We start from the raw sequence: 23,667 nt of genomic DNA on the forward strand, positions 1-23,667 counted from the left end.
AAATGGATGTCAATCATTAATATCAAACAGGAAAAAGCAGTAATCAAAAACTTTGATGGGTGTTAAGACTTGCCAGCCATCCAATTAAATCTCCTGAGGAACAATTGGGGGAGAGTCATTTTAGCCAAATCTGATGTGTGCAGAGTCTGAGATGACCTTTTCTTGTAACATTGATATTTGTGCATGTTGCTTTCTCATACTGAATTCTCATAGAGAGAACAGAAAAGTATCAGGAATTTGTCATGCTTTTCATATGAAATGCAGATTTCATAATAGTACACTTTCACTTAGCAAACATCAAGATATCTCTGGCATATATCTCTGATTTATTAAAGTATGGCACCCGAAGGGCGCGGAGAAAAATATGAAACATCCTGATATCTCTGATATATATGTCTTGTATATTAAAGTAATGCACGGGAAGGGTGTTCTGAAAAATGTCTGATATATTAAAGTAATGCGCTTGAAGAGCACGCTGAAAAATATTGAACATACATATATCTCTGATATATGTATGCCTGATATGTTAAAGTTGGGCGTGCTGAAAAATGTGTCTGATTATTAAAGTTACGCGCCCGAAGGGCGCGCCGAAAAATGCAACTGGATGAAGTTTGTGGCTGACACGATGCATTTTAGGCAATGATGAGCCTGTGTCGAAATTCAAAAACACACTGACCCCCCCTATTGGGCATTTCAAAAACATGGTGGCCCCCCCTATCACCAAAGTCAAAAACAGGGTGACCCCCCATGAATCCACCGCCCCCCCAGGCCGAAGAAACTGACCAGTCCCTCAGAAAAACATATTTGGCATACATTTGACAGCGTGTCAATCAGCGTTTCTCATCTCCCATTTACAGATGTCACTTTAATATAACCGTTGATGTATCAGCATCGCTGTTGCCCACAGAATAGTGTTGGGGAAAACTAGATATTCTGCATCTGTGTCCATAAGTATACTAACAGATCTCTCGCCTTCGCCAAGTGCAAATGTTTTAGTGATTATGGTAGTCAGCATCATCAACTATGTGTCAATATCCGTGACCACTCTATCACTGGTATCTACTTCACTGAATGTATCTCCGTCATTATCAGAATTACGGTCAAAATTATTATCTGGTGAAGGACCATTGTAATCCTTAGTCTTCAAAGACTTTGGTTATGGTGGAGACATTGTTGTCATACATTTTATCTAGCCATGATTGGCCAATTTTGATGTCCTACTCTTGATAAAGAACACTACGTTGTGTAACGCCCCTCCCTGTAGAGATTTATCTCGAAGCGTCCCTCACGTGGCCAAGGCGTGTGAAGGTCATTGACTCAGATCGTACGAGAAGCAGATAGGAGATAGTGTGATAGTTTAATTAATTATTGGTTAAGATTTCATTGAGAGAAATCGAGAACGGGATATTCCATGGTGTGATCTTATTTAATCTTAAGAAACAATCAAAGACTGGCGGGAAAATTACCACGTGATAACTTTAGTAATTATGTAAGTTTGAAGATGTATTTAACTTTGTAGAGGGCTTAGACTAGAGAGACTAGAGATCAGACCGTTGACAGTGCAGGTGCAGCCAACGGAGCTATTCATCGAAAAAGCTATTCCAGGAGCAATTTTTGAGGGCAGGGGAAATTTTAATTTTGCTAGGGCAGGGAACATTTTTTTAGGTGGTAGGGGAGCAAATTTTAGTTTTCTTTGTAGGGCAGGGCGGATATCGGTTGATTGTCCTGGGGACAGGGCTTGGCGAAAATTTTTTTGAGGGGAATTGTTTCCAGGACAGGGGAAATTGGCAAGTTTTTTTCGCCACAGGGCGAGGGAGTTTCAATAATTCACAGTGGGGAGGGGAAACAGGCAAAAATAAGTGGGGAGTCGGTAAAAATGAAGTTTGCGTGTGGGAGGGTAAGTCGAAAAATTTTCAGTGGGAGGGCAAATTATGAACAGCTAATTAATTACCCTCTTGACTTAAAATTAGTCACTTCACATTATTTGTCATGCGCAGTATATCTTATCATAGTAAGGACCTTTTTAAAAGTGCATTGTTCGTTGGCTGCACCTGACAGTGAACGACACGGTCGCCATCTTGCAATAAAGTACAAGGTTGTGTTACAATCTACATCTTGGTGTGTCAGCTTCAGTTACTGAAAGCATTACGATCCAGACTGGTACCTCTGAACTCGTAAATTCCCCTAACTACGAGCGCACTACGTTGCATGAGTCGAACCAGAGCTGACATCACTTCATTAGGTCTAATGTTTTCTGCAATTCACATCATGAGGACAATTCATAAGCTGTCATTTTATTCAAACCCAAATTATGAAAAAACGAATACAAATAACGGATTAGATTATGATGTGATTCAAAGTACAATGACATTAAATCGCGGCTATGTGAATTGTATTTTGAAATGGCTGTACAATAGCCAATCATCAGCAACAAAGAACTGCTGCCGTTCAAAGCATGATGTCGAGCATCTTTCACTGCAGCTACTGTCAAATCTTCCTACCAAGTGATGCTGTGATGCATGCTACCATTCTCAAGCCTTTACTGTGGGCGGACGGGTAAACACACAAAAATCTAGCCAGTTTCTGTACTATACGAATATAATACCTGCCATATTACATGTGGCATTGCAGCATAAAAATGAATATTCAGTAGTTTGCACTTTTACTAAATTCATGAAGGTTCATAAGTATGAATATATTGAATTGGATGTAAGTTTTTGCTTTTAGCTATTTAGGGTTTCGTTACAGGGTCCAACGCATACATGACAATGGTATGTTTCAAACTGCCATCTGGTCGCACGAGCATTGCAGTATCATAGGGGTGGATCATTTGATTTCGGGGGAGCTAGAGGAAATGGGTTTAGCATTCGTGCAGCAATTTTTCACAAAAACAAAAACGTCCAAACACAGTCTTTGTGCAATACAATGTTGTTAAAGTGACATCAGCTGAAATTATTGCTGATATTTTTCAGAATTTAAATGTACAGCCTGTATTAGCTACTATTTCTTGTTCTGCTCTGCGAAAGGTTATTGAAATGGCAAATATAAGCTTGTGAACAAAAACGAGCATGCATGTGAAGTGCATTAATATTGTGTACAAATGGATCTCAGTCCAAAATACAATTCAATTAACCTTCTCTATCCATTATGGCATATACTATGGTATTGCGAGCTAAATTTGAAATGACCAGGATTGGTGTTAAGTGCAGGAGAACATCATGAGGGCCTTTATAACAAATCCTCACACTTCTAAAAATGTGAACTCTTACCTATTTGTAATTTCCTGTAACTTTTGTCTTTATTGTTTAATGGCAGTCGTAAAATCTTCCCAGAAACAGTTTATGTACCTATTTACTTGTTCCTACAGATGTTCACATTTAGATACTTCAACTTTACAATTTATGTTGTGACAAAATTACCTGCATTGACCAATGATCGCTTGAAGTTTAACACACTGGTTTTTCAGATGCAAGTTCAAAATAAGGTATGCTATCCGTGTAATTCACAATTTCTAAAAATCAAAACAAATGCACGTGGCTATCCCATATCAAATCGGGGAGCTTTTGTAAACTCCGTCGACACATTTGCATCGCTATTCGCATAATCCCCAACGGGTGACGTAACTGTGCGTAATTTGAATAGTGACGTGTTGGGGCTTCTCCAAACACCAGGATCACTTCCGTATGTCAACAATAAACCGCAACAATGTTTTGATGAAGTCCTATAGTCCGGTAAGCCAGTATTCGTTCATCTCCAGACTTTTTCTGCACCATAGAGCACGCCATTTGGTCATTTTCCTCAACAAATACCATCAAACGTTGTCTAAGTATACCGGCCACACCGAAACCGAAGAAGAAATTTCGCAAGGAGGCGAAGAGACACCTGAAAGGAGGTTGCCTAGGTTCATATGACAACTAACAACCAGAATGATCCTTAAGAATCGACGAGGCCTCAGTATCGACATCCAGAAGAGGCTGTACAATGTTGCCACTTCTAGAAACAATAGCTAAGGGACTGGTCAGTTTCTTCGGCCTGGGGGGGGGGCGGTGGATTCAGGGGGGGGGGGTTCACCCTGTTTTTGACTTTGGTGATACGGGGGGTCACCATGTTTTTGAAATGTCAAATATGGAGGGGGGTGTCAGTGTGTTTTGAATTTCGACACGGCTCATACGGCAAGCCACAGATTTCATCATTCAGTTGCATTTTTTCGGGCGCGTACCTTTAATAATAATAATAAGACATTCTTCAGAGACCCGTAGTGCAAAACTTTAATATATAATACATAAATATATCTGAGATATCTGTATGTTTAAAATTTTTGGCGCGCCCTTTGGGCGCATTTCTTTAAAATAGCAAATAATATTTTTCAGCACGATGCCCTACAGCTGCATGACTTTCATATATCAGAGATATATATATATATATATATATATATATATATATATATATATATATATATATATATATATATATATATATATATATATCAAAGATATCTGGATGTTTAATATTTTTCAGCGCGCCCTTTGGGCACAGTAAATTAATATATCAGAGATATATGTCAGAAATATCTTGGTGTCTGTAAATTGAAAGTCTGTTTTGCAAAGTGTACTGATCATTATGAAATCTGCAGTTCATATGAAAAGCATGACAAATTCCTGACACTTTTCTGTTTTCTCTATGAGAATTCAGTAATAGAAAGCAACATGCACTAATATTTCACACTCACATTTTTCTCACAACAGTTCTGGGCATCTGGTTATGCATAAAAAGAGTGGAATGCATTCACAGCTCATTCAAAATACAGTGTTCAAACTTTAGAATTGACACTTTTAAGTTCCTATCTTACATCTGACACGACAACAATTTCATTAAAACACAGAATGACTGAATATATCTCAAAAATTATATATATATACACACACACACACACACACACACATATATATATATATATATATATATATATATGATATATATATATATCTGATATATATATCTGATATATATATATATATATATATATATATATATATGTATGTATAAGAAACTGTAGGAATTCAGGTGATCCCCAGTGGAGCGTGGAGTGGGGTGAAGATAGAAGAAACTTGGGTTGACACACACTACCACACCTGGTTGTTAGGTTCCAAACGTATTTATTATACCTCAAATACAACGTTTCGCTCTAAATTTAGAGCTTCTTCAGGTGTTTTCTACAATAAAAATGACCTAAAATTTGGAGGGGAACGTAAGAGCTGTTCGTAACTGCCCTCCCACTGGACACTAAAAATGTGCCCGCCCACTGAATGTTGATGCCCACTGCTCTCCGGTATATACAGTCTTCCCACTCCCCACAACAATTTAAGCTTCCCGCTGCCCTCTCCCCACTACTGAAATTCCCAAACGCCGACTAGATGCCCACTAGGCAACCAAGATCAACACAAAACTATGCGAGCAGTTAGCAGTATACCTTGGAACATTACTCCCCTCTAAGTTAGGCGCTTAATTCTCCTCAAGTTCTATTAAGCACGCTGCTTTCCCCTCCCTCTACGTATTTTCCGGTGCCCACTGTCAAAAATTTTCTCCCCGCCCATTGAAAGTAATGAAATTTCTTCTCCGCCCACAGTAAATGTCGATATTTTCTCCCCGCCAGCTGATTAGTTTCGAAATTTGCCAACCCGCTAAAAACTTCGCACGAACAGCTTTTTGCACGAACAGCTTAGTTGGCGGCACCTGTAAGATGCTTTATATGAATATGCTGCCCGTAACTGTTTTAATGCTCACCATGTACTGCCTTCTCGGTCTCTCTTACCAAATGCACTATATGAGCCATCGTTATGTCGGTATCTCAATTCTCGCTGATAACCTGTAAAGCAAAAGATGACATACCATTTGCAACCAATTACATCAATGCACATTGCTTTTAATCCTATCAAACAGCAGCTGAAGCTTAAAAGTTATTTTCAAATTATTGGGTTAAAACAATATCTAATAGTTAAATCTGACATAAAAGACGTTGTTGGTCGCTTTGTGCTGTCGTGGTTGAAAAGCAAAAATTTCCTTGTAAACCAATTACGCAAGCATACCTCTTTTCATATTTGCCAAGGCCCTCTCCTCAATCTCTGCAGTGACCTGGTTAGTTTGTGTCAAGTATTGTAAAACAAAGATATTCGGAGTGAAAGATATCATATTCTGTTCTCCACATCCATGTGGAACTGTCAGCAATCTATCCAAACCTGACAGAGTGGGTCCCATTATGTCACCTGTAGCAAGAGAAACAACAGTCTGTCAAGTTTTCCTACTTTACAAGATAAATAAATATAGTATTTATATGTCCATGGTGGTAATTCGGTTACATCTTCGATCGGGTTTAAAATCAGAATGCAGACAATCAAACATCTACGTTCATGTCTCTTTTAGTTTAATACCTACTATCACTTGCGACTTCAACTCCTTTTGTTAAAATCAGAACGAAAATTTTGCTTGCGTGATGCAAATAATAATAATAATAATAATAATAATAATAATTAAATAAAGATTTATAATTATCATAATGCGAATAAATAATAATAGGTCCGATTTTCACGAAAATTTCAGTATAGGGCTATTTTTGGTCGAAATGAACAAAAAAGAATGTCATTTTGTTGCCCAGTGTTTCCATGGCAACCATTTTGGGGTTCAAAATATCATTTTTGTCAAATGTCATTGAAAATGGCAGAATATGCAAGAAATATTTCGAGACAGTTTTTTGATGGGTTGTGATAAGCAAAAATGATCCTTATACTCATGCAGCCTGTTTCCATGACAACCACTTGGTGGCAAGATATTTGATTTTTTTCAAAAAGCACCACCAAAAAGGTTTGATCACTCCAATTATTTTACAATTCTTACTGCGCCCTCTCCACTCGCCGTAGAGTTCGTGATTTTCCCAATTTTTCCATCAAAGAAATTCGATTTCAAGTAATGCAAAATCAAGTAATGCAACTATTAAATCTGCGAGCATCGTGATGGTTTGGGTGATCAATATGTATGTTAAAATCACCGGTAATTAACACCATTGAGGAAAGAAGGGGAGGAAAGATTTGAAATTAAGTTCGAAAATTCATCAAGAAACCCTGCGGGTGTTAGACCACTCTTCTTGGAAGGTGGTGGCCTGTTAACGACAAAAATCTTCCAGTTTTCTCATTTGTAACGTAAGTTAGTTTTAATATACTCAAAAGATTTGAATGTAGGAGGTTTCTCCACCTTGGTAACTCTTAGACCAACTTTATTCAGTAACACCACACCTTTACCTTTTCCTTTTTTCTCTTGGAACATGAAGCAATTGATAACCACATGGGGTGACCTAACCCATAATAAAATGGTTGGTTCCATCCTGTGATAACCAGGTTTCCATGAACAATGCGAAATCGATGCTGTTGTCAGTGATAAACCCAGTGATGTTTTGCTACTTTGTTTCGAATAGATCTACAGTTCAGCAAACAAGCACCAAGTAGTTGAGGATTTTTTCGAGAAAGGGCACGCTTGGTGTAAAACAGTGTTAGAATTGTCCAACAAGTGAGAGAAAAGTTCTTGAACAGGGAAATGTTTGGGAAAGGTGATTTTTCTGTTCCAGTAAAAATACAGCCTTGAAATAAATTTTTCATCCAGTTGATCAGGGTTGACCATGGATGTTCACAAGTAAACTGAAGAAGTGATAACTTGAAGAAAGTAAAAGTACGCCTAAAATGACAGTAAAAAGCAAGATTACTTGTGAGATGCAGCAGACAGCGCGAATTCATTTACGTGAAGAGGTGTGCATCTGTTATAAGATACAGGTGTGCATAAGATACAAATGGATAAAACAATAATACACAAAGTCTTTCTGATGTAGATATGTAGGAAATGCAAGTTTTATCCCTACATGTAGTTGCCAAAAGCATTTAATGACAGTAACATCTAATCCCACAAATTTTGAGAAAGTATTTACACTAGACAATACCTAGTGAAAGAGCTACTTGTGATTTCTCATAGGCAGAAAATGCTGTACTTGTGATATTCCAGCAATTTTGAGTCCATGCTTCTGTTGTTGACGCTAAATTTGTGAATGATGCTATGGAAAGTTCACTGGGTAAAACTCACCAATGACAGAGAGAGTAGCCCTGGCAGATCCATCAATAACATTATCAGGCACTTCAAGTCTGATTCTGCTTTCATAAACATCATTGGCTTCATCTATATTTCAAAAAAATATGTTTAATGATGGATGCAACCATTCTGATTTAAATTTATAATGAGACATGATCTTAAAGGTATACTGTCACCTGTTCTCATTTTGCCACAGTTACCACAGAAAGGGAAACTAACCAATCACAGATTTTAAGCGGGTGGCCGCTTTTTAAAAACAGCGCCCTTACATGGGCTTTTTGAATACCAAGGAACGCCCCTTTGACCATATATGGGCATATTTAGACTACATATGACTATATACCTAAAAAGTGACATTGTTTTTTCTGTAATACTGAGGTAGAATGCACCTCAGGGATAGAAAATCAAACATAGATTTTTGATCGAGAAACAACAATGTCACTATTTAGGCCAGTGGACATACAACATTCACAGTCTCTTTGCAAGAACAAGATACCTGAAGCTTTCATGAGTATGAATCTTGACCGTCGTCTCAACGCATGTTCTCCATGATGAATTCACACCTGTTTACAGGGACTTTGGATGAACAGGTTCAAGGTGAAAGTATTGTTAATGTTTACAGAGTTTTATTCTTACTTATAGTCAGTATTGTTTAGTTCAGTATTGATTAGAATAGTAGATTGGATTTTATCTAGAGAATATATTAACAACACTAACCTTTTGGACAAAAGAAAGAACTAATGGTGTACTCTTCTTCGATTCCTTCAGGCTAAAACCAAAACAATATATATAGGTTTTCCTAAAGCATGGGATATTTGCTTTGATATCGACCAATACTTAGGGTTTTTTCATATGAAAAATCGACTCATTTTTAAGGATTTTTCCGTGCAAATGTGACCAATTCGGGCGGCACATATACTAGTACACCTTTTCTATGGGAATACCCCTTAGAGCAATGGATAACAAGGTGTTAATGATAGCCGGATCGACTTTGGTGAGAATTTTAATGGACACAAACGTTTTTATTTGCACTTTTTAATCAAACAAACAGTTGTAAACTGAAATCATGTTTTTCAAAGTCTCACCTCTACCATGAGAGTCTTAGAGAGTGCATCCTTGGCACCAATTCTATCACTCATCACAGCTTCATTACCACACAGCTCGGCTCCATTGACAGACTCTCCCCGCACTGCGATGGGAATCTCACCAAGTGTGTTTGGGACGATGCGATAACTGACAGTTGTAGATTCACTTCCACAAACACAAACCCTCTTCACAGGAGAATCTTCCAGGCTTTCAAAGTCATTTGACAATGAAAATCTCAATTCAATCTGATGAATTGAATCAAATTACAAGTTTCTTTAATAAGGAACCAGTTTTAACACTGTAAAAGCATTGCTCATGAGGTATGACTGTGATGAACAATGATTACTTGCTGGGGAAGTACATAACAGAAGAGTGTTGTGCAGTGTTCTGTGACCTTGTGACCTGTTATGCCTATTCTCACGAATTAATGTACTCACCTCTCGATTATTGAAAATTACACAATGATATGTTTTAAGCAACAAACAATACCAAGCGATACCACAATATTTTGACCAGTCCTCAATATATGTAATATATAGAGTGAAATTGTCAAAATCAAGTAGTATGTTTAACACTGATATTAGAAATGCAAAAGACGCACATAAAATTAGAAATATACCTGGCTAAAAGAAATATTTTCATATCATATTATGTTGTAGCTTTGTCATTACCAGTGAATTTTGAGACATCATCCTCCGAGATTATTACTGATAATGTATCCAGTTATTCAGCATAGTTTTCCTGGAATTTTTTTCTCCATCTACAAATTCACTTACATTGCAAAAACAACAAAATAATGGCAATATTATAATTCATAATCACTTCCAACCCATAATGGACTCAAGCAAACTTTGCATTCCATAACGTACTCGGCTTTGCCTCTAACATTATATCAAGCAAAATGTGATTGAGTCTATTGTGGGCTGAGAGGGGTACATTATTGCTAATTATTATTATTATTATTTTTATTATTAGAATTATTATTGGGTACTTGTTATTTAGTTAACTGTAGGAGAAAACTAGGTGACTTAGAAGTGGCCAACCTATTGGAATTTCCAAATTCTGAAAACAGTAATATTGATTTGTCTGTTTGTATATATGAGAGCTGGAGATCCATGGAAACTGCCTATCAGCATGGGTAGCACTACGCATATCATGAAAAATAACTTGTGACTATGGCACTCACTGTGAGACACTGTGACAGGTAGTTGAACACCGTGACCAAAATGGGTACTTTCTCTCCCCGGATCACAGAATATGGCAGTGTGTAGGACAGGAAGAAGGGCTGGAAGGCTGTCAGTTTAGCAGTTTCAGAAACACCAACACCTTTCTCTAATGAAGTACAAAATCCACTCCCGATCCACTCTGTGATAGTATGAGGTACTTCAACTTCGGTCACTGAATGACCACTTATGCTACGACAAATAAAAAAATATTTTTACAAGGAGTGACCACAAAGTTTTCTTCGCATCCATACATTCTTCCATGTCTGCACAGGTAGCTAGGATTATTTTTAATGCTCTACTGTTTAGGGTTTTGCTCAAGACAATGCTATTACCTATACCTGTTCATTAATATTCAAATCTATTTTCAATATTGCATTTTTTAAGATTGGTCTTTTTAACCTCACAAACAATTGAAAGTTTATAACATTTAATATGGCCAACACTAGATATTTAGCCGTTGAAGGAGAGAAGTTGCAAATTACTTTACTGCCATATCCATTTTCAGATAATTTCAATACACTCAGCATGACAGCATAAAGTTGAAGTGTGGAAAGCAGATGCAAGTATTTTTCTCACTCACCTACACATCATCTTAACTCTCATTTGTAAATGAGATCGCGGAATTTCATAGTGATTTCTGAAGGAGTCAGAAGGCATGTTTTTGTTGGCCTGATGTACACAACTTGCAAACCCTACCCTTATTTAAAAAGTTTGAAAAACAGTTCAGAAATTAATACCATTGTGGCTGAAGTAACAAATTATTTAAGGTTACATTCTATGTATTCAAAAGTTTCATAAACAATAGGACTGTCAGTTTGATGTAATGATCTGACAATGAAAGCCATCGATGATGACAACTGTTGTATTTGTTGGATATCTATCTTTCTGTCTCCATCTGTACCCTATATTGACAAGTCTGAGTGGTGTGTTTTGAAGATATAGAAGTCTGCCTGTCTTCATCACTTAATTGCGAACCTGTGCTAACGTTTATTGCAAAATTTGTTCTGACCGACACTGCCTTTTGTAAAGGTGACCCTAACTAAGGATTTGGAATTATGAAATTACATTCACATTTTAAATGCATACGTCTGAAAGTAAGGTTAATGCAGACAATATTCCAAAGTAATTTTAAGGTCAACTTCCCAGAGTGATGTGATGTTTGTCAACTTTTGATATCAATAAGACCATAATGGTTTACTGTTGTGGAAGTGTCGATTATCGCCATTTGTACGGGAGTATATACCTGTATTTTAGTCAACAAAGATAGGTAAATGATGACTATATCCTACTTACCCTATTCTTTGAAGCTTCCAGAGCCAAGTGTCCGGGAAATATGTTCGAATTTCCACCAGCGGGGAAAAGTTCTCATCTTCACCAACATATTCTTCCGCAACTTCACCAACATAGTATTCAAAAGCAAGAGCATCATCAGCTTCCCCGACGACAAATCGTTCTGCCTCTGGAATAGTTACTGGCTCTGGATCAGCTGCCATGCAAAAACCACCAAGTGTCACAACTTTCAGTACATGACTTTATGGTGTTCTGCTTAAAGGAATACAGTCGTCGGAACTGCGCTCAAAGGTCGAATGGGACCCATCCAAGGCACGATGGTGATTGGTGAAATTCAAACGTGTCTGGCATGATCCCTGTATCGTATAATTTAAATGTTGCAGCTATGATGATGACGTGCACGAAAGACATTGTTTGTTAACAAGAAACTCGCTCAGGCACAGTTCTGATGACCGTTTCCGTTTATGAAGGTAGGATGCACCTCAGGGACATATATTCAGACTTAAAATGTTTTCTCTTCTTTTCTGATCTACCATTTGTGGGCATTCATTTTAAAGCTCTAGGAGTAACAAGCATTTTCGATGTCTCAGTTGTTTGAAAATTGGCAATTTTATTTTGACCAATAGAGTTAAAGGGGAAATTTACCCAGACTTTCTCAGGTAATCAGGTCGTTATTTAGTGAAAAATAAACAAAATAGCGTTGGTTTCATTCACTTTCACTTGCGCGTATTAGCGCAGTGGCCACAAGCTGAACGCATAGAAATCGGAAGTGACGTATCAAACTTGCTGGTCACAGCGGGCTCAAAGCGAGGTCACTTATAATCTAGCTCTTCTACGCCAAGTATAGTACGCGTACGCGGCACGCAAACCTCAGCGCTCGACTGAAAATCATAATGGCAAAGATAATCGGTATAACTGCAAACCTGAACGAGCAATCGATGATCCAAGACTGACCTCTTCAGAAAGTTACAGCTACTCGAGTTCGGAAAGTGACTATTCTAGCTCCGATGACGAAGTTCAAATTACTTTCGGCGATCAATCATGCCTGTCACTTCATTGTCAATCCAATCGCTGTGAAATCACGCCGACACCGAAGTAATGCCAATGCTCTAAAGAGATCGACATTAATTCTAAAAGTCCAAGCAGTTTTGATGTGTTACAGAACACCCTGATGTAGCCATGATTAGTCTAGAACCAGCGGTTCTGTCTACAGCGTTCCGTTTCTAGTGCCTGAGCGTACGCACAGTCCAATATGTACAAGCAAAGCACTTGGGGCTTGATATGCCCCGGGCAGTTTTCTTTTAGTCTTGTAGCTCAGTAGTTGGACTTGCAACTTTCGCTAAAAGCAGTCCTTCTCAAAGTGGTATTCGCAGAAAACTTTATTTCTGCACGACTTAAACATCGACACCGAGTGCTTGGCCCCATATTCTGTAGCCATTCTATACACTGTAAGGGACTGGTCAGTTTCTTCGGCCGGGGGGGGGGGGGGTGGATTATTTTTTGCCGACGTCAAAAAGTGGCTGACCCCACCTATTCCAAATTTCGAAAACAGGGTGACCCCCCCCCCCCCCGGGCGCGACATAGGTAAAACAAAATTATGGCGTATGCCTTACTTCGGAAAGATTGGACATGATTTGCATAGCGTGTTTTAAATGTGTTGTCAGTTAGACCGATGTAATGTTTCGCCTCATTGGCATCGCTTGTAACAGTAGCTTTATAGATTATACCCCCACTCCAGGGGGCTTGCCAGTCTAAATCTATAATCTATAAAGCTACTGTTACAAGCGATGCCAATGAGGCGAAACATTACATCGGTCTAACTGACAACACATTTAAAACACGCTATGCAAATCATGTCCAATCTTTCCGAAGTAAGGCATACGCCAACAGCACAGAATTGTCAAAATATGTCTGTCACTTGAAATCTCAGGACAAACCATTTAATATATCATGGTCAATCCTATCAAAAGCAAGCAGTTACTCAAATGTGTCAAAAAATGCAACCTTTGCCTTACAGAGAAGCTATTCATAATCAATGCAGATAAATCTAGCCTTTTAAACAAGCGTTCGGAGTTGGTCTCCAAGTGCCGACACGAAAACAAATTTTACTTGTCAAATTTCAATCCAACCCACAACATCAAATGGTTTGACCCAACCTGACACTTATATGTAAGCACCTGAAGCAAATTTCACACAATAAAATCTACCTATCTGACGATCGCGTGTATGCGTGAAACTTGAGTAATAGGTACCAAACATACTTGATGTGTTCTCATATTTATTGTAATATTGCTCTGCATCCCTGCATCGAGCACTCTACCCCTCTGAGAAGATACAAACAAGTTTTGGTATATATATATATATATATATATATATTATATTTTACATTTTACATCTATTTATATTTTAAATAGTCATTCTATGTTGTAATGAAATTGTTGACATGTCAGTTGTAAGATAGGAATTTCAAAGTGTGAATCTTAAAGTTTGAATACAGTACATTTTGAATGAGCTGTATTTTGAATGAGCTGTATGTATTTCACACTTTCTCTGCTTAACCAGATGTCCTGAACTATTGTACAAAAATGGATGTCAATCATTAATATCAAAGAGGAAAAAGCAGTGAATCAAAAACTTTGATGGGTGTTAAGACTTGCCAACCATCCAATTAAATCTCCTGAGGAGCCATAGAGAGCTTTTTTAGCCAAATCTAATGTGTACAGTGTCTGAGAGGACCTTTTCATGTAACATTGAAACCATAAAAGCACAGCTAATAATGACAAAAACTGCCTTTTTTAACTGTTATTTTGTTCATAAAAAAGCATCTTTCTACAGAAAACCTGTGAAACAAAGGAAAATAATTGCATCAATGAGAAGAAAAGATATCTTGTCATTTTTCTATCTCTATAATAAGTCACTGTATCAAATATATATTGTGAAATATTTGTGCATGTTGCTTTTTCATACTGAATTCTCACAGAGAGAACAGAAAAGTATCAGGAATTTGTCATCCTTTTCATATGAAATGCAGATTTCATAATGGTACACTTTCACTTAGCAAACATCAAGATATCTCTGATTTATTAAAGTATGGCGCCCGAAGGGCGCGCCGAAAAATGTGAAACATCCTGATATCTCTGATGTATATGCCTTGTATATTAAAGTCATGCACCTGAAGGGCATGCTGAAAAATGTCTGATATATTAAAGTAATGAGCTTGAAGAGCACACTGAAAAATATGAACATACAGATTGCTACTGACGGACTGTTTAAAGTCATCTCCAGCTTGTGATTATACAGGTTCTATCACAAAGTGTGGTATTAAAAACTGCAAAACTTGTAGTATGCTCATCACTACAGAACAGTTCAGTAGTAGTTTGACAGGGAAGACCTATTCTACCAAATGTCTGGAACCTCTGAATTGCACGACAAAAAACGTAATCTATGGAATTGAGTGTTCATTGTGTGGGCTCATTTATGTTGGTGTAACAGGAAACAGCTTACGATCTAGAATGAACGGACATCGCAGTGGAGTGAATCGATCTTTGGATGTGCAACTTTATAAGCATTTTAACCAGGACGATCACTCCACTTTGTCTATGCGTGTCCGTATTCTTGAAAAAATATACCATCCAACCAACAGCCCCACACTTAGTTCACCATTCCGTAGACAGAGAGAATACCACTGGATTAGACAGTTAGGTACCGCAATGCCTTATGGTTGTAACGACAACATCAAAGATATAGGCAATCTCTCAAGTCCTGGTTGTTCAGAATGTGATGGGCCTATTTGAGTCTTCTGTCCGTAGAAGACGTAGTCATGGACATAGGCGTTACCATCGGCCTAAATTGGATACATCAGCTACCTCCAATTACCATGACAAATTTCATGAACTGCTTCTTTTATTGCAGAAGCCTTTAGGTCTCCATCACATTCGTACTTCATTATTTGCTCTTTCCATCAAGGACTTGAGTAGGTTGCATGTCTATGCATTGGGATTGTCTTTGACAGATCCGAACAAACAACCGTACAGACTGGTCAGTATTATTGCTGACATTGCACTATACAGACTATACAAGCCTGTTCGTGCTGAACCTAAGACTGATGATCATCGTCATTTCATACATCTTCCATTTACTAACAAAGGAATTGATGCCATTAATATCAGCAATATACTACACAACAAAAAGGTTACATCAACTATACCTGTATACTTTAAGAACCAGTCTGTACCTATTCTGTCATATCAATACACCAAGACAATCTCCAATAAAATATTCAATTACAATAAGGCATTGCGGCACTTAAAAATTGATGAATTCCTTCAAACACCAGCATCCTGTGACTGCTCTACATCTCCCTTCAAATATACTCCAGTTGGCCATGTCATCACTGGTGATCTGAACTTGGTTGAACATCACCACCTTCGTAAGATATTATCTTGTGGACCCAAGTTCGAGAACCTCGCAGGATCAACTGGAACCATAATTTTAAGATCATTATGGACGCAGTTGAAGAATATGCCAGGAAATGGGCTAAAAGGGAGGATGTAGAGCTGGACACACTGTCAGAATGGGTCAAATCTGTGAGGAAAATAGTGCGTGGCCGTATTGGTCGACTAAGATCACATGTTTGCAGAAGACCCTATTCTGTATTTAAAGATCCTGATGCTGTTAAGTGTTTGAATGATATCCATGACAAATATGTTGTCGTCCCTGCTGATAAAGCTGCCAATAATATTGTATTTGTCTGTAAGAAGTATTATTTTGAATGTCTTATAGACGAACTTTGTGTAACTAAGACCTCCACCAACTCCACTTACAGACAATCAATGTTCAACAAATCTGAAATTTTGGCAAACCGTAAGTCATTCATGGATTAATACACAGGATGACCATAATAAGTTGCCTAGCTTATACTGGATACCAAAGCTCCACAAAACACCTTACAAAGCTAGGTTTATCGCAGGATCTTCAAAATGTTCAACAACAGAGTTATCGACGATACTGACTTCTGTTCTTTGTACTGTTAAACGGGGACTTCAATCATACTGTGATGTTGACTTTTCTCGGAGTGGTATAAATCAAATGTGGATATTAAAAAATTCGAAGGAACTCTTGGAAAATTTGAAATCAAGATCTGTTTCAAAAATAACATCTATTAAAACTTTCGATTTTTCCACATTGTATACCACAATACCACATGATAAATTGAAAGAGCGCTTGAAAAACATCATCAACCAAGCATTTTTCTACAAAAACGGTTCACGCCGTTACAAATATGTGGTATTTGGGTATAATTCTACATATTTTGTTAAAAATATTACTAACGCTAAAGTGTTTTATACTGAGAAAGACATTATCAGTATGCTTGATTTCCTCATTGACAACATATTTGTTGAATTTGGAGGACACATTTTCCAACAGTGTATAGGAATTCCCATGGGCACTAACTGTGCTCCCTTACTTGCCGACTTATTTCTGTTCTCATACGAGGCAGAATTCATCCAGAACCTTATCAAGCAGAAAAAGGTCTCTGTAGCTCGTACTTTCAACCTTACATTTAGATACATAGACGATGTTATTTCATTGAATAACTCTGAATTCAGTAAATATCTCGCTATTATTTATCCTCCAGAATTGGAGATTTAAGAGACTACAGAAACGGCCTCTTCTGCTTCATATCTGGACATTTTACTTGAATTTGACTCTAATGGTCACCTTTCTACTAGGCTGTATGACAAGAGAGATTATTTCAACTTTAGTATAATTATTTTTCCACACCTCCTCAGTAATATTCCACTCTCACCTGCTTATGGGGTATACATTTCCCAGCTTATTCGATATGCAGGAGCATGCAGTTCATATGGTGATTTTGTAGAAAGACATGGCCATCTCTCTTTCAAACTGTTAAATCAAGGTTACACCAGAGCAAGACTTGTCTCTACATTCAAACGCTTTTTTGGCAGGTATCGCAAGCTGGTTGATAAATACGATATCTCTCTTCGACAAATGATCACTGATGGCATCGGTGACATGGGGCCTTAGTTAGTGACCACTACCTATCTGACTTACAGATTGATATATGGCGGGTGCCACATGTGGGGCAGGATGCGCTTACTATTTTCGAAACACCTGACATCACTTCTTGGTCTTTTGGCCAGAGGTCCATATATCTTTCTTTCATGAATTTGACTTTGTTTGTGTACCGTCTATTTACTGTCTGTTCTGTGCTGTTTTGTGTCTATGTTTACAACTATTGTCTTACAAATTTTGACCTAGTGTTATTGGATTATGGATTGGTATGATTGCGATTATTATACAGAAAAATACAACTGAATGATGAATTTTGTGGTTGACACTAGCATTTTAGGCAATGATGAGCCTGTGTCAAAATTCAAAAACACACTGACCCCCCCTATTGAGCATTTCAAAAACATGGTGACCCCCCCCCCCCCCTATCACCAAAGTCAAAAACAGGGTGACCCCCCGTGAATCCACCGGCCCCCAGGCTGAAGAAACTGACCAGTCCCTAAGTGGAAAAGCTTGCAGTTGCACACGTCGACTGCTTCAATGACCAAGTTTACGACGTCACTTCCGTATTTTATTACACCGCTGTTTGTTAGCCAGTGAGTGAAAGAGAATAAAATCGACTCGAAAGCCTTTCAATGACCATATCAGTTTAATATTCCAAAATTAATTTTCAGGGTAAATTTCCCCTTTAATAATAGAATTAACGGCCGAGGGATGGTTGCCATTTTGAATTTCAACCATTAGTAAATAATAATTTATTTGTTTAATTAGTACTAAACATTGCACAGTGACCCCTAATATTTTAATATTCTTTATTTGTAAGATAATTGTTACAGGTTCACTGAATTTGTTCAAGATATCAAGTCTTTCACTTTCAAGGTGCATACCACCTTAACTTTGGTATATATAACAACCTGAACACAGGTACACAGTTTCTCCAACTTTCCATGCTAATAGGTCTGACAAAATATTTATATTGTCAAAGCAAATATGAACTTTGAATGTTGATACATCAATAATTAAAGGATGGAAGACCGAGTTGTATGAACGATGTACTGACCCGTTTCTATGGTTTACCTTGATCCGGTGAAACCCTTCGATGTTTTTGACGACAAAATAGATGATTAGCGCTAGATGTCAAATATCCATGCGTGCACTGTTATTTTCACTTTTGTTAAAATATGTTTGATGCTGGTCGATAATGGTAAAATTGTTTGAGAATGTCCTGCATGTAATTAAGTGTCATATAGCATTAACTGTTAAGAGGCATTTAATAAAAATATGATTGCCTGAATATGTGGTTTTATGTGCCCTCGTAGCAGGAGACAATTTGCCCTCCTGGCGTCAGGCAAACTGTAAACTGCTCTCGGGTATATAAACCCATATAAACAGGCAATTATATATAATATAGCACAAGTTGGTATTTATTACACATTATAATATTGAGATTGAAAAATTTGTCTCCGAGTTTGATTTCTGGAAGATCTCACTATTTCACCATGAAGTAATTATTATTGACAACTGAGCCATATAAAGACAGCTTACCTGCCATGTGAGGCAGTGATATCCGTCGGATATATGTGCCCCTTTCACATGGCCTTGTTTTGAGGAGTAAATCAGTCATGACCACCATATCGACATTCTGATTTCCCAGGTCACATCAGGTAATGACAGTCAACGTTTGAATCGGAAATGAGGAGAGAGAGAGAGAGAGAGAGAGAGAGAGAGAGGACAGCAAAGTACAGTTACCCTATGGCTTATATATCGTTCCTCGTCTTCCACGCATGTTATACCTTGTGGAAGGTCTGGTTTCCAAGTTGAAATTTGTCATTATAACTAGATCTGTTGTCTAAAATTGAAAACAATGTCATCAATTGCCCTGCTCTAATGTAAACAGGACTTACGTAATCAGGTTCCCTTGTTATTAGAGAGTGGTCTTGGAGAAGATGATCTGGCTAAATATGAGAAAATTGGCCTCATAGTTATGTAAATTTCATCATCATGTAATAAAACTTCATTGAAGTCATCAGCATGCAAATAAAAACCTGGACCCTGCATTGCGACTTGGAAAGACACAGTGTTCAATATTTTGATCTCCAAAATAAGGTGTGTATACTCTAGGTATTTAATAGTTTTTATGGGCCTCAGCTTGCAATATGCATAAATATATCATATCACTATATTGATGGCGAAAATATATCTGATTGGTCGAGACACGAAAAGAACCGTGGTATATTCGCGATGTACCATGACTGGCACATGCACGAGCTGTCGGCAAGAGCAAAAATTCTTTTTTGACGTTCCATGTCAACATTGCAATATACTGTAATTAAATATAATAGCAATAAATCATCGCAGCGACGGTATACAACTTGGTTTTGACCAGATCACTTCATTTATGCACTCGCTATCGCTTGTTCTCTTCAAAACATTCGAGACCATGTGAGTTGTGACTGTGGCAGTCAAATAGGAAATATTTGACTATAATTTTAAAGAGAACCATACAGACTGCCCACAAAGCATCAAAAACTTTGAGCTGCCAGAATTGAAGACATTACTTGCATCTCTAAACACCAACAATCTGCTACCATACCATAGTAAATGTGTCCACTTGTAATAATTGTATTGTATCGAATTAATGTAAACAATATTTGGTAATTAATCAAACAGTAATATTTGGAAAACAACTTATTACTGGTCCAGAGGTAATCGGTTGTTTTTTTTGTGCAAATCATCACCAACATGTACCAGATATGAACTGAAAATGCTCACGTGTTTCATTTTATGTTGCAGTTATGTGTAAATTTGAACCTTTGCCATTGAAAGTTTTCTGATCAACATAATGAACAATATTCAGCAGAGATTAACTCTATAGGTCATTAAGTATTCAAATATACAATTATCTGAAATAGAAATAATTAATTTCTTTGACTGCTGTCATAGTATCACCGCTTTATATAGCAAGTGTAATTGCCTTTGGTCAAGTCCTTCAAACTATATATTCCAAACTTTGAAAGCTCATTAGATATGCAAATTATAAATGTGCTGACATGAAAATGAGAAATGTCTTCCAATATTGGTATAACCTGGTATAATTATCAATGTACATAGCATGTTTTGCCAACTTTGATAAAATAAATCTAAGTATATATCCCTAATTAGGAAATTTCATTATATACAAATAGGGAATTGGCTGAAGCTAAAATGCTTAATGCCTTCCAATAATGTTAGCCTACATCATAGTATCTTTAATGTTCATAGCAAGTTTCATCAATTTTGGTCATGTATATTCAAATATACATCCCTAATTTAAAAAGTTCATTAAATATGCAAATGAAGAATTGGGTAAAGTAAAAGTGCTTAATGACTTTCAATAACGTCGTATCATAGTATCTTTAATGTACATAGCAAGTTTCGTCAACTTTGGTCTAGTCAATACAGATAAATATCCCTGATCATGAAAGTTCATTAAACATGCCAATAAGGAATAGGCTAAAGTTAAAATGCTTCATGACTTTCAATAATGTTCTCAATCATAGTATCCTTATTGTACATAGCAAGTTTCGTCAACTTTGGTCTAGTCAATTCAGATAAATATCCCTAAGAAAGATAGTTCATAAAATATGCAAATTAGGAATTGACTGAAGTAAAAATGCTGAATGACTTTCAATAATGTTCTATCATAGTATCTTCAATATACATACCAAGTTTCGTCAATTTAATTTGATCGAGTAAATTCAGATATATATCCCTAATAAGGAAATGTCATTATCTTTTACGTCACTCCTTACTAATTTTCACATCTGATATACCTTTATGTGATCAACATTTGTAGCAAATCTCATCAAATTGTGTGCAGTCGTTCTCAATGTATATCCGTTTTATTTCTAAAGCCATTAATTATGTAAATGAGCAAAAAGTAAGCCAGCCACATCCATCAAAAACGAATCAGTTCTTGCCATTTGCAAACTTAATCTATGTACCACATTTGATTCTGATCTGATGAGCTGTTTTTGAGATATCGAGCACAGACAGACAGGCACAGACATATAGGCAGACACAGACAGACAACGCTGCGACATATGCTCATGTGTGTGAACATGTGAGCAAAAAATGCAAATCAAAGTCTTCAGATGCGATTGTGTCAGCTCTAGTTTGAAACTTACAAAGGTAAGCAAGTACATTATGTGACAGACTTGATAGATGCGGGCTTGCACAACACTATTCCTGTGTATGTTTGTGATTTTCATTATATTGAACCAGCAGCTATACAGCAGCCCAGTTGTATCTGTAAACAGCTAATGTTTGGCTCTGTAAAGTTTACAAGCGACACACAAAAACTTCAGGTGTCCAATGCAAAGCAGATTGTCAACCTGAGATTTGATAATTTACCTTGAAGGCTGTGAAAGCATCATCGTATCGTGAGTAAAAATTGTCAGCTATGTATAGAGAATATCTCTTCTTCCTGAAATCTCGCCATCTGGGCCGAGGAGGATTATCTATCGGAACGTCACCACAACGGATATTTTCATAAGCGTAGCCGTATGTATTTGACAGATCATACTCGTCAAGTAATTGGAATATCTGAAAGATAGGAAAATTCGACATTTTACAAAAGGCTGAGCCGAATCCGACTATGCATATCAACATTCGAGAGCAATCTGTAACATTATGGTTTGGTGATTGATGACTGCACAATGAATATCGATTTTTTTCAATAGTTTTAATGAGTAACATATCTCGATCATAGGCCTGATTGTTATCTTAAAGAAACATGAAATAGTTACTGATTTTGAAGTCTAAAATTATGAAGTCCTAGAAAATGCATTTTTTGTGGAATGTATCTTCGAGTTCAACATCTTTTCACTTTAATACCCACAAATTTGGAATTAAAATCATGGATACTGATATTGAATTGCTAAATATATTCAATATCAATCTATGGAATCAATTGTAAATCTCAAATGTCCCATGGACCTGGTAATGTATTACCTTGAATGAAAATGATTATTGGACCAGTTTTATGTCATATTCCGTGGTCTAAAAATACCGTCAAGGACACTATGTGCTCACATTCGCTTTGAATTGGTCCATTCAAGGAATATTTAAACCAGAAAAACAAGAATGACAAAAGCAAATAAGGTCTGCAACTTAGGTACTGGAAGGTCATCTTTAGGAACATGCATATCATCTTCTATAGCAAAGGGACATGCAGCAGATGCTAAATACATAAGCAAATGTCAACAAAACATCAGCCAGAGTAGGCTTGCCAAAAAGAAAAGGTGGGAGAGTGGAGAAAAAACAAAGAGTGGGGAAAAATGTACAAAAGACCTGGTAAAAAAGTAATGCTACCTCATCAGTCTTCTAGACCCTACCCCCTAATAAATATCAAATGTTTCACCCCTTGGTATTTACCATGTTTACAACGACCAGATGACAGGAAATGTATTTACAACCTAGGGGATTTTTTAAATTAATGCTATGAGTGCTATCATTCGGATGTAGACGGCACTTAATTTAGTTACAGACAGTGAAATGCCTTCCATTGTTGGGCTTGATTATGACATCAGGAATTATCGTTGATCCAAATTTCTCATCAGGTTTTGTGTGTCTTACATTAAAAAGTTGCAAAATTTGGTCCGCAATGAAAAATTAACCCCAGCTTTGTTTTCTGGATCAAATTTTACAACAAATATATACCAAATATTACAAAATTATGTTCACAGCCGTCGAAACTGTCTCACAATACATCCTGGGTTGGTGTAGGTCTGTCGAGGTCACAAACTGAGAAAATTACCTAAATATACAAATTTGGGGGTGTTTCCAAACATTTTGTGCAGAAAATTTATCTAATAACATCCCTCGGGACTTTTATACCAAGTTACAAAGCTATCAGACAAGTAAT

General features: G+C 37.2%; 1 protein-coding gene across 2 annotated transcripts in view; it reads right to left on the reverse strand.

Moving 5' to 3' along the window:
• Nucleotides 1-23,667, reverse strand: part of LOC139121244 (alpha-2-macroglobulin-like) — a 124,870-nt gene that overhangs the window by 27,045 nt on the left and 74,158 nt on the right. For both annotated transcript variants that reach the window (XM_070685968.1, XM_070685967.1), the window contains 9 exons: nt 22,155-22,346; nt 19,308-19,404; nt 11,733-11,925; nt 10,400-10,628; nt 9,213-9,458; nt 8,845-8,896; nt 8,122-8,214; nt 6,087-6,263; nt 5,785-5,866 (listed from right to left, as the gene is read on the reverse strand). In XM_070685968.1, the coding sequence (XP_070542069.1) occupies nt 5,785-5,866; nt 6,087-6,263; nt 8,122-8,214; nt 8,845-8,896; nt 9,213-9,458; nt 10,400-10,628; nt 11,733-11,925; nt 19,308-19,404; nt 22,155-22,346 (1,361 nt within the window). The remainder of the gene's footprint in view (nt 1-5,784; nt 5,867-6,086; nt 6,264-8,121; nt 8,215-8,844; nt 8,897-9,212; nt 9,459-10,399; nt 10,629-11,732; nt 11,926-19,307; nt 19,405-22,154; nt 22,347-23,667) is intronic.

This window comes from Ptychodera flava, chromosome 21 (genome assembly GCF_041260155.1).
Source record: "Ptychodera flava strain L36383 chromosome 21, AS_Pfla_20210202, whole genome shotgun sequence".
In the NCBI taxonomy this organism is placed as follows: domain Eukaryota; kingdom Metazoa; phylum Hemichordata; class Enteropneusta; family Ptychoderidae; genus Ptychodera; species Ptychodera flava.